Raw genomic sequence first — 17,050 nt, forward strand, 5'->3', positions numbered from 1 at the left:
CTTGTTTAATGGCATATATTCACCCAGTTACTTAGCTACTGATCAGATAATACACACACAAAAGCCATTTCTGCCTGTATGAGTCAAACAATGGTCATGCTGATAAAACAGAAGCCATAAAAACACAGGGCTTAAGACTTGAAGACAGTACCCAGGCACATGGTGGTTGGAGCTCAGATGTCAGCCACTGCAATCATCCTTGCATTACACAAATGTGTCTCTGATGATATAAAAGATCAAAGTTGTACATCCTGTGTGTAAACTGTTTGCATTTTTGAGGAAATCTGTGACATAACCACATCACACACCACAGTTACGGCTCAAAGAAACTGCTCTGACACCGAGGAGGAGAACAACTTCTAATACAGAGTTATTGTGGACAGCTTTACTTTACTTATGTTATTCATAATTTTAGTGTGAGTTGTGTCCAACTGAGTTGAGTCTGCCTTTGACATGTTCAATACAGAGCCCTTGACAAAGAATAAAAGGCTGGAGAGGAGGGAGGGACTCAGCTACTACACCAAGCTAATTAATATGGCTTCAGTAATATGGTATGTCCTCTTGCTTTTGACATGCAGTCCTAGCCCCCTCTGTTGGACTTGGTCAAGTCAGTATAGTATGCAGTGATGAGTAATGCACCATTTTACCCTAGAAAATGTAATACAAGATTTCATACGAGAAAATTATAAAAAAAACTATAGTACTTAGCTTAGTCATTATGACTAGCATCCAGTCATTTCGCCATCAAACATTGTCCATTTTACACCAATGTCTTTCTTTATTAACACCAGATATGAGTGAAATTATTAAATATGTTTTGCAGATTGTGTCTAATTATTAGAAATACACCCACATCCATCCCAGTGTCCTTTATCATGATACACATATCTCACTTTAATATAACATAGTAAAAAGAAACGTTAATGTAGTTGATTTCTTCTTTGTTGATTTCATTGTGGAGACTGAAGTGATGAATATTTTTTTCTGGCAATTTTTAGGTCAACAAAATGAACAAATAATTGAAAATGAATACATATATATATATATATATATATATATATATATATATATATATATATATATATATATATATATATATATATATATATATATATATATATATACTAACAGAATTTTAAGAAGGCTTTAAAAACTTTAAAAAATGGCACTAAATATAGGGAAAATTAGGACAAAGTCCTAAAAAAGTTAGATTATATATTATATATAAGCAGAAGGTGATTTCCAGACAAACTGCTTGATTTAATTAAAACTAGAAACTAGAAATATAATTGAACTGCTGTAATACTTAAATAAAGCGAATGACTTTGACTTAAGACCGCTGCTGTCAATAAAGCAGTTTGGAATTAAACTCAATTCAATTACCCCCCCAGCTTTCTCTATTTCTGTCTTGATAGGTAATAGAGAAAGAAGAGGGTGCACTTTATTCAATCATCAAATCTAGTTAATCTGTTAGGAAACAGGATGCATTATAGACTGATTCCTCAAATTGATCACATTTTGTTTTCATTCCTTGTCAACCACAGTCTGTCTTCAGCCCTGTTACATAAAACGTAATATCTGTAAAGAAAGCTTTAAAGGAATTTAGCTTCATTAAAAATCAGATCTTTGGCAGGCAAATAAGTTCTAAGTAATGATTAAATTATCAGCACAATCTTGATTTTAAGTTTATAACTGAATCTTGGTCAGACCAAGACAACCGTGTAGTTCTTATGGATTCAACGCCTCCCAACTTCAGTTTTATGAGCAAATCTACATGAGAAAGGAGGTGGAGTTGCCATTTTGTTTAATAAATATTTCCAGTGCAAGCAGATGTCTTATGGACATTTTGCTTCTTTTGAATATTGCCCTTCTTGTGTTTTCTTTAAGATGACTGTCTCAGTGCACACAAATGTTCAATCAGAGTTAATAAGAAATCTGTAAAGTGAAAGACATCCACTTAAACACAGACTGTGGAAAGGTTTTGGTCTTAGTATCATTTTAGTATTATTAGATCTCAGTGCTGCATTCAACACATTCAACAACAACATATTACTGGCTGGAAAACTGTGTGGTACTCTGGCACAGTGATACACTGGTACTACTTTGTGTCGATGGGCAATTACACATCTAAGTGTACAAAATTGGCATTGTGGTGCTCAGCTTCAATTGGTAATGTTAAAGACCACATACCAAGCCAGACCTAAATTTCAATTTAAAAAAGCAATTACAAAATCAGCCTACTATCATCTTAAGAAAAACTTGTGATTATCTTCAGTATGCTTGCAACGCTGTCTTTACGGGTCTCAGCTGCAGCTGATTCAGAACGCTGCTGTTTAGTGTCCTCCTTAAGACCCGGAGAGTGAATAACATCACTCCAGCTCTCAGATATTTACACTGCCTTCCTGTTTGTCAAAAATAACTTCAACATACGGCTGTTGGTTTATAAACCACTAAATAGTTTAGTGCCAAAGGACATCTCTGAATCCAATTTGGATTTGGGACAGGTCTGCTTTCTGTTGAATGATTTTTATTGTTCTGTTTTATCTCTATTGTTCTCTCTTATTTACTGAAATCCTATTTAAATTGTTCTTTTATATTATATTATATATTATCTAAAGCAATTGTTGTTGAAAGGTGCAATACAAATAAACTGGCCTTGCCAAGAAAACCATGTGTGGAAATGACTCATCAAACCTACAGCTGACTCTTTGCCATATATACACTGAGGCAAGGTACGTCAGCCCGTTATATCATAGAGACAAACAGCGGCTCTGTCTGCACAGGTCGGGTCAGTCTGGTCAGCCTGTCTGTCTCGTCTCTCAGTCTGGAGAACGAGTGCTCACCCATGGCTGCTCATGCTGCACCTATCAGTGCTGTGGGGTAAACAACCGCCGCTCGATCTCTGGCTGGAGCTGCCCAGTGTCTCTGGTCTCCCTCTGCGGCAGCATTGATCTGGGCTCCGCTCTGCTGTGGATGAGCTGGTGTCTTATCAGGTCAGAGCTGAACGCTGGGTCACAGGGGCTAAGGTCAGCTAGAGACATAAACACATACACAATTAGGACCCCCTACTGCAGTCATGTTAATATTAGTCCATAAAGGCCATACAGCTCAAGACTCCTGTGTTGTACTGCCTTGCCTTTGTCCGACTCTGTTGTTAGGGCAGAGGTATGTATGGCACAAAGGGGCTGCCCCTAACCCTTCTGGAGCCAATGAATGAGAGGATGGACAAAGGCAAAGGGAGGAGAGCAAAGGATATACACTCATCATCACATTAAAGGAGAGCAGGACAGAGGGGTTCGAAGAAGAGAGAGAGCGAGAGAGAGAGAGGGAGAAGGGGGGAGTGCAGTAATGGCCTCTTTGTTCTGGTTGGTGTGACTCACAAAGCCTTGGCCGGGGCAGCACAGCTTAGTTACCGTTACCAAGAATAAGGAGGGAGGAGTGTGTGTGTGTGTGTGTGTGTGTGTGTGTGTGTGTGTGTGTGTGTGTGTGTGTGTGTGTGTGTGTGTGTGTGCGTGCGTGTGTGTGTTTCTGCAACCCAATCAAACCTTACATTTATTCTGGTTCATCCAATCATGAAATTGCAACACAGCTTTAGCTCCTCTGCCTTCGCTTTTAGATGTGTTTTTCTGCCACAGTTGGCTGCTTTGACTGTCAGTACATCACAGGCAACCAACCATAAGTAGACCCGTCACCTTTAATAAGGTGTCCTCCACTGTACAAATGGACATGAGAATGCTTTGTTCCACATAGTGGAGTTTTAGACACGATAGTGGAAAACTGTTAATCAAGACTGAAATATTTGTATAACTATCGAATGAATTACCATTGTTAGAACTTCCCTTAACTTCTCATCTAGCTCCATTATCAGGTCAAAATTCTAGTTTGTCCAATACCAAATACCTGCAAACTAATGACATTCCCATCAGCCTCAGCTGTACTTTGTGTTTAGCAGTGTTGCCAACTCTTTTCCAATGAAAGTCGCTAGCACCAGCTCCAAAAGTCGCTAAAAGTCGCTAGATGACGTCATACGGTCATTTGCATATTTTTGACGTCATTAGTGGTTGTGTCAGCAAGGTAGATAGAAAGAAATAGAACTCTTTAGCCAAATAATCACAAATTCTTCAATTACTAGGTAGCCTATCTTTGAAGTAAAAAAATAAATAAAATTCTACAAAGGGAGGGAAAAAGATCGATAAAGAATTCTCAAAGAAGGCTGGCTTGCCCAGGTCCAGGCCAGCTCAGCGGCGTCTTTCTCCCGTCGCGTCCCGCTGTCTCTCGTACCTACACCGGCCGCACACCCTGTCCCCCTCCCCTTCTAACTACCTGCACGCTGTGCGCAGTGCTGCTGCACATGAGGAGAGAGGGGAGAGGCTGCTGCGCTGCTCTTCAGTCACAGAACAGAAGACGTGTTTTGGCGGCTACAGGAGAGAAATACCTTGCGTGCTCGTTGGACAATATTGACGACTTTTCTACAGAAATTCGCCAGATTTGTCGCTAGTCGCTTTTTCGAGAAAAATAAGTCGCTAAGGGGGTCTGAAAAGTCGCTAAATCTAGCGACAAAGTCGCTAAATTGGCAACACTCGTGTTTAGTGCCAACTAGTAAATGCTAGGCAACGGCAACATTACCATTACCGATAGCATTGAAGCCACCAAGGCTAACAATTTAGCTAGCTAGCGAGTGGGTAACATAATGCAAGAAATGCAAACACTTGATGACAGAGGAAAAAGATGAGGCTGTCGGGAATATCAACATTTTCCTTAGACATAAAATTACAAAGAAGAACTCTATAGGACCACAATTACAATATATAAAAAAATAACTTCCACTTCCTCTGCCATTTCCTAAAATGTCAGTAAACATGTCACAACTAGTTGGAGCATTCAGAAAATGTTCACTTTCAATGTCATGAATATCACAAGAGTGTGGCGTTCATATGGACTGTTCTCCTGGACATTGGTTAAGGCAACCCCATTTGAAGGCAGTACTAATTGACATGTTAGCATTGTCACTGTGAGCAAGCTAGCATTCAGATGTTAGCATTTAGCTAAAAGTATCACTGTGTATTAAGTAGGCTATGCCTCAATGAACCGCTAGCATGGCTGTAGACTCTCAGTCCAGGAATTTGTTATTGGCAGGAGACATCAAAAACTCACAAAAAATGTGTACACATTTTTACAAAAAATCTACTAATACTAAAAATAATAGTTCCATAGAAAATGATGATAACTATTATTTTCATGGGGTATGAAATGAAAATATTGTTTTTATCTTAGGAAATACTATGACTGGAGAACATATTAATATAAATATAGTTTTTTACCCTCTACCCCATTGACATAACCACCATAATAAGATAAGATAAGATAAGATAAGCCTTTATTGTCTCCTATGGAAGAAATTTGTCTTGGGCATTCGAGAGAAATGAATGTCAACACATCGCGCATAAACACACAATAAACATACAGTTAACCTACATAGAAACATAATCATACATTATCTCATACAATGCTTAAATGAACATCTAATAACCATACACAATGCCCCCTACCTTTCCTCACAATCACAGAAGAACAGAAGAGAACCCACAACACATCCTCCCCCTCGTATTGCACGTAATTAATTAACTTAATTAACATTTCACGTTAACTCATGCTGTGGTCAATGACTTCTGTATTGCACAAGGCCCAATTGCATAATGCCATATCAAATTTAACATAGCATATATATATATATATATATATATATATATATATATATATATATATATATATATATATGTATATATAAATATATGTATGTATGTATGTATATATATATGTATATATATATATATATATATACATATTGCACCAGTACCCTATCATTGCACATCCTATAACCATAATGGTAAGTACCACAAATATTATTTAGTAGTATTAGTCACACATACATCACTGCAGCCAATACACACACACACATCTTATCTCTTATTATTCATTAATTTGATTGAAAGCGACACAAATGAGAATTTATACCTGTTAAGCTTGCAGTTTGGTAACCTGTACCTTCTGCCTGAAGACATCAGCTCATCCTCACTCTACAGGACGTGATTTGGGTCGTTGGTGATTTTGAGACCCTGTTTTCTCACCGCCTCCTCGAAGAGCTCCTGAAGAGGAGTTTGGCCAATTATTTTTCCAGCCCTTTTTATCAAGTTTTGGATCTGTGATTTAAATGTAATGGACAGGTTACCAAAACAAGCCATAATGCAATAACAAACAATAGATTCAATGGCTGCCTGGTAAAACAGTAGCATGATATCTTTGTGCACTCCATGAACTCTAAGTCGTCTTAAAAAATATAGACGCTGACTTATCTTTGAGCAAAATACTCAACTTGATGGGACCACTGCAACTGACAATCTAATTGTATGCCTAAATACTTATATGTTGTTACCTGCTCAACAAGTACACCTTCAATTTGGAGTGTGCTGTGATCTCCTATTAGACCTGGGGTCAAAAATCATTTCTTTGGTTTTATTTGCAGTAAGCGGCAGAATTGCACCACTTCACTACCTCCTCTATCTCCTGTTTATAGATAGCAATGTCTGAGTCTTTTGTAAGTAGACTACATAAGGCTGTATCATCTGAAAATGTAATAGATTTTTCTGCAATCATTTGTGTATATTTATAAAAAGTAAAGGAGAGCTTACACAGCCTTGAGGGGCACCTGTACTTATGTTCAGAGTATCAGAAAGAGTAGAGTTGACTCTTACCTGCTGCTTCCTGTCTGTCAGAAAAGAACCATACCATCTAATAATGAAGGGGTTCACCTCCATCTGTTGTAATTTACATAACAGCGTCTGAGGGAGAATACAATTAAATGCAGAGCTGAAGTCCATAAATAATAATCGAACATAAGATGATGGATTTTCTGATAGCTGATAGTGCAGGGGTCAGTAACCTTTACTATCAAGGTTACTTGATATTTTTTTAAATAATTTGTCTGGAGCCAGAAAACATCTTTAAAGTCAGCCTTATAATGAACATAACACAGTATATTTAAGTCTAAATTAGCCTATAAACATTACTTAAAGATCTAAATGAACATCCATTAGTATGGTGATGTTTATTGCCATTTTTATAGCCCTGTCTTTGCGAAGAAGGGCATATCTTTAATTTTCTGAATAATACCAATTTTGTTTGTTAAAGCTTTAGTGCGTAACTTTTTGATATTAAGAAACTCGAGTGAAGATAATGACCTCTTCTGAAGAGTCCATCATGTTCTTTTAATCCTCGGTGTCCTCCTTGGCTACAAGCAACTGCGTGGGTGGGTGGGGGTGCGTCTATGGAAACTCAAGACTAAGCTATTAAGGTTCAGCAAACTTTAAAGGGCATGGCTAATGTGCCGGGCTGTAGACGTAGGCTACGTAGGCTATGATGCACATTTTACTTGACTAAAATGTTATATGAAGACTGTAAGAATCACTTTAGGCCTACAAAATATTAAATGAAATTCAGAATGTTAACAAAAAATTCACTTCCATATAACTTCTTGTCAAAGCCAAAGGGAGCCACTGGCTTAAGAGCCGCAGTGACCCCTCTCTAGTGGGTCACTGCTGCCAAAAGTATGTCTTTTCCAAATTAACAGGAAACTCTTTCAAAATATTTAAAAATGATTATGAAGCAATACCATATTTGAGCTGAGTAAATCAAGGAAAGTACTGTAATCATGTTATGAAACATCATTAAGGAAACATGTTTTTATCACAATGTGTGACTCATACTTCCAACACCAACAATCCAGAGGTCAAAGACATCTGGTGGTGTGTGTGTGTGTGTGTGTGTGTGTGTGTGTGTGTGTGTGTGTTTTTTCTGGCAGCTTATGCAGTAAGCAGGATGTCCTGTCCTCCCTGTTGCTATTGTGCAGTGCTCAGCCTGCCAGACGCTACCCCCAGAGACCACTTCCCCTCTGTCAAGTGCCTCTGTCTCTCTTGGGCTCACCCACGCACACATACCCCCCCACACACACAACTCCATGCCAGCCTGAACACAATGGGAATCGGTCCAACACCGCCCTGTCACCTGGCCAAAAATAACTCCTTTGGTAGCCTCAGACATGAAGATTGTAGTGTAACAATGGTGTGGCAGGACTTTGATCAGCCAAAATAGCAGCCAAAATAGCATTGTGCTGTTATTCTGAGGCATTACACAATTCACAGTGGTTGGTGTGAGACTCAGAAGATGTCACACCCACTTTGACCTTTAATTATACTGCCTTCTCCTTTAATTCACTGCAAGTATACAAAATTATAAATATTTTTAATGTTTATACATACATTATGGTCTAATGCAAGTCACTTGTTGGTATTAGGACAGCCTCTATCCCGTTATTCTCTGATGTAAACAAGCACTGAATCTCAGTTTAATCTACTTTAATTTATCAAATGGAGTTTAGGAACCCTCTAGACTAGAAAAAGTACAATATCCTAAAATAGAAATACCACAATAGTATGCTCACTTTTGCATTTTTTTAAATAATATTATATAAGCATCATTTTTAATGTTGAAACTGGTGGAGGTGGTGGCCGGGTTTGCTCATTTGTTAGAGCAGGCGCACATATACATAGAGGTTTAGGGTTCGAGTCCGACCTGTGATGATTTCCTGCATGTCTTCCCTTTCTCACCTAGCTGTCCTGTCCATTAAAGGAGGAAAAGCCCAAAAAATAATCTTTAAAAAAAAAAACTGGTGGAGGTGGAACTACTTGCATTGTATAAAGAATACACTGCATTGTAACATAATCTATAGCAATACATCATATTGTATTTGTTGATCATGTAAAATCTGAAAGAAACTAGTAACTAAAGCTGTAGAAGGTAATATAATGAAAATACTCAAGTAGCCTATAGCGCAATACATGAATAAAGTTACTTTTGACCACTGGTCAATGACACAGCAGAAATGTCTATCACATTAATCTACTACAGTGAGGTTAATAAAAAAAAACAGCTATGTATATTAGCCTATATCCGTGGTTCCCAAACCTTTTTTTACGTCAAGGACCCCTAAACTGACACAAATTATACCACAGACCCACATTTGATAAGATTTCATCCCAGGGGCCCCCATCTGATAGGATTTTTGATTATAGATGTTTTATTAACTACAGAAAGTGTATGAAACCTGTGACCAAAATAGTCATGCATTCTGTCATTGTGTTACTTTTGGATGGAATAATAATGTAAATAAATGATTTGTGCTGCGGACCCCCTGGAACCCCCTCAAGAACCCCTGGGGTTCCCCCGCCCGGGTTCGAATCCGACCTGCGGCCCTTTGCTGCGTGTCACCTTTCCTGTCTATCCACTGTCACTCTGAAATAAAGGGGGAAAAAATTATCTTTAAAAAAATGTAAGTGTATTTCTGGTTAAACTGTGAGTTCTCGAGTTGATGACACCAGCCTGTGTCCCCCCCCTGTCCTTCCCTCCATCTTCACACTCCCCTTCTCCCCCTCCCTACTGCCCATGCGAGGGGCTATTGTCTCGTTTCCTGTGGCCGTGCAAGCAGCTCTCCATGTACACGGCGCATCACGCCTCGCGCACAACCCCCTCCAGCCGGGTGAGCAGGCGCGGTGGACGTGATGTGGTCCAATTCCTAGCGGACGGACAGAGCGAGTCGTCGGGATTAATTGAAGAACTCTCACCCGCAGTGTTTGTTGTCGCTAATTAGCTTAAAAGCGCTTCCATGACTTCTTCGTGCTTGTCTGGTCCAATTTGACTCGGGACAGCTGAAAACTACGAGCCAAAGAGACTGAGCAGCACCAACACATTTGGGAGAAGAAGTATGGAGTTTTTCTTCTGACAGCTGCGTCGCTGCACTGCTGCCAGACAAACATCAGTGACCAGAGGTGAGCTGTCACCATCCATTCAGCTGCCACTAATTTTAGTCTGCTTTGTCTTCAGACAATAACTCTTTTTGTGTAGAGTTGACAAAAACATATATATATATATATATATATATATATATATTTTATTATTTATTTTTATTTTTATTTATTTCTTTTTTTTCATTAGCTGAGAATAAACTTTGAGTAGCTGCTTTGCACATAAGACATTTAATGTAACGTTAGGCTACTGGTTTAGCCACAAAATCCGAGGTGACGAAATGCAGCTAGCTTAGATTTTACGTTACTTTGTAGGACAAGGCTTTGCATCTACACAAATGATGTGACCTCTACACAGCCCCTTCAAGAACTGAACTTTTTTGTACCCAAGGATTGATTATAAGGGATATATGGTAGATTGAATATGCATCACAAGGCTTAACTCATGTGTTTAGGGGCACAGAACATTTTTCGGTTACACTTTACTTGACGGTAGCTACATAAGAGTGACATGACACTGCCCTGAACGTGTCATAAACAACATAAACAAGCCATAAACGTTTATGACATAACGCTTCTTTTAGTAAGTGTCATTCGGTTTTTGTCATGACAAGTTATGGTTATGGTTAGGGTTCATGTGTGTTTATGACAGTGTCATGTCACTCTTATGTAGATACCTTCAAGTAAAGTGTTACCCAATTTTCAGTAGGCTCATGCAAACTACAACATCACTCTAAATTGCAGCAGTGGTGGAAGAAATGTTACTTTCTTTAAGTGAAAGACAATGTAAAAATTAAATAGAAGTCATTCAAACTGTTACTTAAGTAAAAGAACATAATATTAGCATCAAAATATGCTTAGAGTACTAAAAGTAAAAGTACTCATTATGCAGAATGAACCATTTCAGAATAATATATTACATCACTGGATAATGATTAGTGATGCAGTATTGTGTAAGCATCAACAATGTTGCAGCTGGTATAGGTGGGGCTAATTTCAGTTATTTTATATACTGCTGGGTAGCTTATTCCATATTAATTTATTAGTTGGTTTATATTTTGCATTAATCATCTGAATCTGCAAAGTAACTAATGTCAAATGAATGAAGGTGAGTTAAAAGTTCAATATTGGCTTCCAAATTGTAGTGGTGTAGAAGTATAGAGTAGCATAAAAGGGAAATACTCAAACGTACATGTATCTCAAAATTGTACTAAAGTACAGTACTTGAGTTAATGTACTTAGTTACATTCCACCACTGAATTGCAGTTAGCCTCAACACTTAGGTGTTGATTGAATCCCAATCTTGACAGCGCCTCATTTTTCTCCACAGTCTCATCAAAAACTATTGGGTTAATGGACCAACAGTTTCAGCACCGATGTAAATTGAACATATAAACGTATAAACATAGAAGCGTTTGAAGGACTGCATATTCATGTATTCATGATGGTGGAATGTGATGTAACTTGAGACTTTTCTGATTAAAACACATAAACCTAGAAACTAACTTCATTAGCTCTACTGGCTGTAAGCATTGAAGATGTTCTCTCGAACACTGCACGCCTGGTTGTCCTCCACCTTCAACTCTCCCTGCCTTCTTCCTCCCGGCATGTGAGAGAAAGGAACAGCTGGATCTGAGCTGAGCCTGAACTCGATCTGTTCAGATCAGCGGGTCCCAGAGGCCCGTTTTTGTCACTGCCGCGGCCGACTGCGGGGGGAAACCCTTTAACTGTGCAGCTGTCCACGACCTGTACATGAAATCCACACAAGCGCACACACACACACACACACACACACGCACACAGGTCTGAAATCCCTCAGCAGGACTCCTAGAAATCATGCAATCAACATGCTTTAAATGTGTCTCTGCTACAGATCTGAAGTAGAGGTGGTTCTTGTCTCTTACACATAAACTGTGTAGCAGCCAAATGCAATGTTCTATAGAGTTGGCTTCCTTCAGAAACAACATCAGCTGAATATGAAGCCGGCACTGTCAGAGGTCCTGGGACTGAGCCACAGTACACAGAACTCTACAGTGTGTGTGTGTGTGTGTGTGTGTGTGTGTGTGTGTGTGTGTGTGTGTGTGTGTGTGTGTGCGTGTGTGTGTGAGGACTGGCACATGTAGTTTGTAAGTGTTTGCCTGCTTGTGTGGAGACTTGTGCATATGTAAGTGTGTGTTTGGTGCAGATGGGTACAGTGAGGGTATTGTGAGGGCCAGTGGAGGCTTTCTGGGAGTCGTGTGAAAACGCAGTAAAGATGTCACATTGCAGCTGGCACAGGACAGGACTGATGGACTGCTTACACTCACAGAGTTGCCTTTGTGTGTGTGTGTGTTGTGTGTGTTGTATGTGTGGTGAAAAGACCGATCTTTCCAGAGACACTCAGGATTTTTGGATCCTGGATGCCAATAGGCCTATAGGCTGACCACCTCACTGTTGCATAACACAAGATGATGCCAGTTTGGCTTGTTAAATTGGGTGTTGTAGCCATTTAGATTTGCACTCCCATAAAGTTAGAGGACTTGGGAGAGATATTTTGAAAGAAAGATAAAGAAGGAGTGTCACAATCAACACAGCACAGGCTGAGATGTCCTGAGTTTTTTAGTCCATAACAGAGGTTAAGCTCCACAAATGTTGGATTTCCTTGATAGACTTTCATCCGACCGTCTCCCTGCCGGCTGAATAGCCAATCTTTCAAACTCGACATCTTTAGTTTTTAAGACCCAATTTGTAGCCCCTTATTCCAAGGCGAGACATAACATTATGAGGGTTATTTTTTTTCAGATTTTGGAAACCTCTATTCAGAGCTAACCTGACTCCGCCAGATGGATTGCTTCGCATTTGCTCGGCATATCCATCTGGGAACTTTTCGTTGGAGAACTTTTGGGAAGGGGCAAAAATCCTGGTTAGCTGATTGGATAAACCATCTGTCTATCAACACCTACTGTATGTTGGTGATAGATGGGCCAAATCAACCAATCAGATCAACGATATATCAAACTCTTGCCGAAACCAGTCGGGAAAAGAGCAAAAACATCTTTTCCTCCGAGAAAAGCCTCCAGTGCCGTTCTTTGCTCTTCTTTCAACGAAGGAATACTTTTGAATTTGGATAAAACTTGCGCGATAGCTACGCTCATCTCATCCGTGGAAGCAGCCATGTTGTTTAGGCTGAACAGTCGCTTCTCGTTGCGTCACACATAAACCCGCCTCAAAACCAACGCTGATTGGTCGGTCGTTTGGCGAACGGCTCCAAATGTTCTCTATGTCAAGATGCCAGACTGATCTGCGAGTGGAAAACTGGAGCTCGCAAGATCAGGACGGTCTCACGAGGCTAATTCAGAGCTGCAGAAAACATTATACAACAGTTTTACGTGCTGCGCAGTACTTGTCCTGACTAGTGAAGTGAAATAGATGTGGTGGAGTTTCCTTTTTAGATTGAGAGAGACGTGAAGTTACCTCCGCTTTTGTTTTGGCTGAGTCACTTAAATGTTCAGCGATTCAGTCCAAATACTCCACACCAATTGTTTGGCACATGTCTTTGTGGTTCAGCTCCCAACATTTATTTGCCAGCAAAGAACTACTAAGAGTGTTTGTGAAAATGCACAGTAGGTGCAATGAGATAATGTGTGGCTTCTACACTGAAACAGTGTCGTTTGTTGTGCTGATTAATGCCTCTGTACGTGGAAGGTTTGAACAAAAACACAAATCTGCCATCACTTAGTTGATGTGATACATATTGTGTTATTTGTTATTACATTGTGTTAAATGTCTTACAAAACAAAACATACAATGTACAATTTTCTGACATGATCAATAACTCTTTGGTCATCACTTCCACGATACAAAACAAGTTGATTGTAGATGTAGAAGATCAAGTGTGTTAATAGAACACAGCACACTATGATAGAGATAACTCCAACTCAACATATTCCCAACAATCTAGTTCCTGTTCTGAAACAAATATTTTGCTTTGAGTAAAAGACTATAAAACACATTGTCTTTTACAATGTCAAATCATTTGAATTGTTCAATGAGTTATTTACTTCCTTCAGTTGCAGCTCAGCCTTAGATACTTTCTCTACTTTTGCAGTTGGAAAGGGGATTTGACACTGGTCTCTTTTACATGGACTGAAAGGAAGTATGTTTAATCACCTAATCTACAGTACACGTTTCTGTCTCTGGCAGCCATTCACCTCTCACAGTCCTGATGACGGCCTGAGTGCCGCATGCCACACTGCCATGTGAACTGAAACACTGTGGACAGATGAGACTTTATTTATACTCACAGATAAGACAGGAACTGCATAAAGGCATACACATGCTGACAAACTGAATGTTACAGCCATGGCAAAATTGACTAAATGCAAGTTAGAAAGTTGATTTTTAAGCATTTAAAATGTGTTTTCCTTCTCTGCGAATGATTTTAAATGTACACTGCTTTACATTGCTTCACTGTGAAGGCTGTCAGACACATTGATAAATGTTATAAAAAATATGTGACGGTAGTATTATTTGTAAGAAAGAAAAAATGGAGGTGTTTGCATGTTGGCCAGATGTCTTATCAGAAACATTCCTATCGATATGATATCGTTTGCTGTACATTCGAGATTCAGTTGTTTATAACTCCCACTAGTGTAACATGGAATAAATGTCTGCCTTCTGTACGTTTAAATACATTAAACGTACAAATGTGCATGATGTAATGGCTAAAGGGATACACGTTTTACAATATGCTTCGTCTTATGGAGAACTGGAGTTGTTTGCTTCTCGGGCTGTAACTTTTATAGCGAGGAAGTGACCGTGTGCTTTTCCTTCTCTCTCCACAGGATGACTGACCATCCCCGCAGCCGTGCATCCTGACTGTCCCCTGCCTCCATTTGTGTGTCTGAATGTCCACGATGACTTGGAGGAGACTTGACGGGTGGATCCCCTGCTGACACCTCCGGTCCCCAGATATCCGCCCCGACTCCCCCCTTTCCTGACGGCTTTGGTGTACCCTGTTTCTGTGGAGTGTCCTCCCTCTTAAAGCTGCCACTATGGCTAGTCTGGTGCTCAACGAGACCGGAATGGAGGACTGCGGCATTGACGACTCCTTCAAGTACAACTTGTACTCGGTGGTTTATAGTGTGGTCTTTGTCTTAGGCCTGACCACCAACTGCGCCGCCCTCTTTGTGTTCTGCTTCCGGATGAAGATGCGCAACGAGACCACAATGTTTATGACTAATTTAGCGCTATCCGATCTAGTGTTTGTTTTTACGCTGCCGTTCAAGGTCTTCTACAATGTTAACCGCCATTGGCCATTTGGAGATGGACTGTGTAAGGTCTCAGGAACAGCCTTCATCACCAACATCTACGGCAGCATGCTCTTCCTCACCTGCATCAGCGTGGACCGCTTCCTGGCGATAGTCTACCCGTTCCGCTCCCGCTCCATCCGCACGCGCAGAAACGCGGCGCTGGTGTGTGCCGCCGTGTGGCTGACCATCGTAGGAGGAGGGATATCAGTCACCTTCTTCTCCACCATTAACAGCACAAACAGAGCCACCACTTGCTTTGAGGGCTTCTCCAAGAGCACCTGGAGGACCTACCTGTCCAAAATCACCATTTTCATCGAGGTGAGTGAGGAGAGACAGGCTCTGATAGTCACATGGACACATATTAACATAAGGGCTGTGTATCGTTCAAAAATATTCAATAGTTCCTTTACTTTCTTCTATACCAACTTCATAAAACAAAAAGAAATTACACATTACGGCACAAATCTTTTTATTCATGTTTCAGCTCCGACTACGTGAGGCGTCTCCGTGTAATGTAGAGTTTTTCCTGCGTGCCTCTGCGACGTGTAACATTAGACAGCCAATCACAGACATTATTAGATCTTGGATGCATGCTGCATGCTTATTGGCTCACTGACGCTGATGAGATTTACTCCTTAGGTATTGAAATTGGGTATTGAATGATGAGGCTCAAAGATCAATACTTTAAAGGCAATTCGGTCGGTGCCTAAAAAGTATTGAATTCGGTACCCAGCACTAATAAACATAAAAATACACTTCTTTTTTTTAAATTAAACCAACCAGAGACATAGCAGTGACGTTCTACTTTTTAATTTTGTTATGCTTCTTATTGATTTCCAGGTTGTGGGCTTCCTTCTCCCCCTCCTGGCCAACTTGGTATGCTCGTTGCTTGTTCTGCGGACGCTGCGGCGTCCGATGACTGTTGGTCATGGCTGTGACAGCAAGAAACGTGTCCTACGAATGATTTTGGTCCATCTGGGCATCTTCATCATCTGCTTTGTCCCTTACAACTCTATCCTCTTCCTGTACGCCCTGGTGCGGACCCAGGCCCTGGCTAACTGCGCGGTGGAGCGCTTTGCCCGAACTCTTTACCCCATCACTCTGTGCCTCGCCAGCCTCAACTGCTGCCTGGACCCTGTGGTCTACTACTTCACCTCAGAGAGCTTCCAGAAAAGCTTGACCATGGGAGGCAAAGGGTCGGGCTCCCGGCCCGAGAGTATCCCCCGCAGCGACACTGAGACCCAGGACACAGAAAACACTCTCCCCAGAGACACACACACTCTGGCCAGCAATGGAAAAGAGTCAAAGGTGTCTGAGAGTCAGTTCTGACTCAGCAGGGACAAAAGACAGTAAAGAAGGACAGTGTGGGTTTGACAGGAGCACTGAATTTGACAAATAAAGCAATCAGCTGTTTGGTCCTGGAAGTGACAAAACACATAACTCAGCAGATTAGTTAAGTCCTGAGGTAAGTCCTGAGGTATGGCCTGGGCTTTACGGATTAATCCACCGCTGGAGCGCATAGGAATGTATCTGTGTGTGTTTATTATGAGAGAACACTACAGGGATCAGAGACCCAGCCAAACCAGGACTATTGTCCAGTGACACGCAGAGCCTCTAAAAGAGACTGCAACACATCATCACTCAGGCTTAACACACACAAACACTCACAAATGCACTGGATTGTGGATAGAATGGAGATTTCCATCCACATTGTTGAAATATGCTGTTTAGTACTTTAGTAACACACTGAGCCCTTAAGTTTTATTGTTATGAAGTTGAAGCTTTCACAGCATATATATATATATATATATATATATATATATATATATATATATATATATATATATATATATATATCATTTTAGACATTAATGTTCTGACACTCTTTAGTGTGGTGAGACC

The 17,050-nt window shown here is 40.3% G+C and overlaps 1 protein-coding gene across 1 annotated transcript; it reads left to right on the forward strand.

Moving 5' to 3' along the window:
• Positions 1-9,585: 9,585 nt before the first annotated feature.
• Positions 9,586-16,933, forward strand: lpar4 (lysophosphatidic acid receptor 4). The gene is made up of 3 exons (XM_078259946.1): positions 9,586-9,881; positions 14,681-15,466; positions 15,989-16,933. Exons 2-3 carry the CDS (start codon positions 14,891-14,893, stop codon positions 16,475-16,477), a joined length of 1,065 nt encoding a protein of 354 aa, XP_078116072.1. The 5' UTR covers positions 9,586-9,881; positions 14,681-14,890; the 3' UTR covers positions 16,478-16,933.
• The last annotated feature ends 117 nt before the right edge of the window (positions 16,934-17,050 follow it).

Source organism: Sander vitreus, chromosome 10, assembly GCF_031162955.1.
Source record: "Sander vitreus isolate 19-12246 chromosome 10, sanVit1, whole genome shotgun sequence".
Classification (NCBI taxonomy): Eukaryota; Metazoa; Chordata; class Actinopteri; order Perciformes; family Percidae; genus Sander; species Sander vitreus.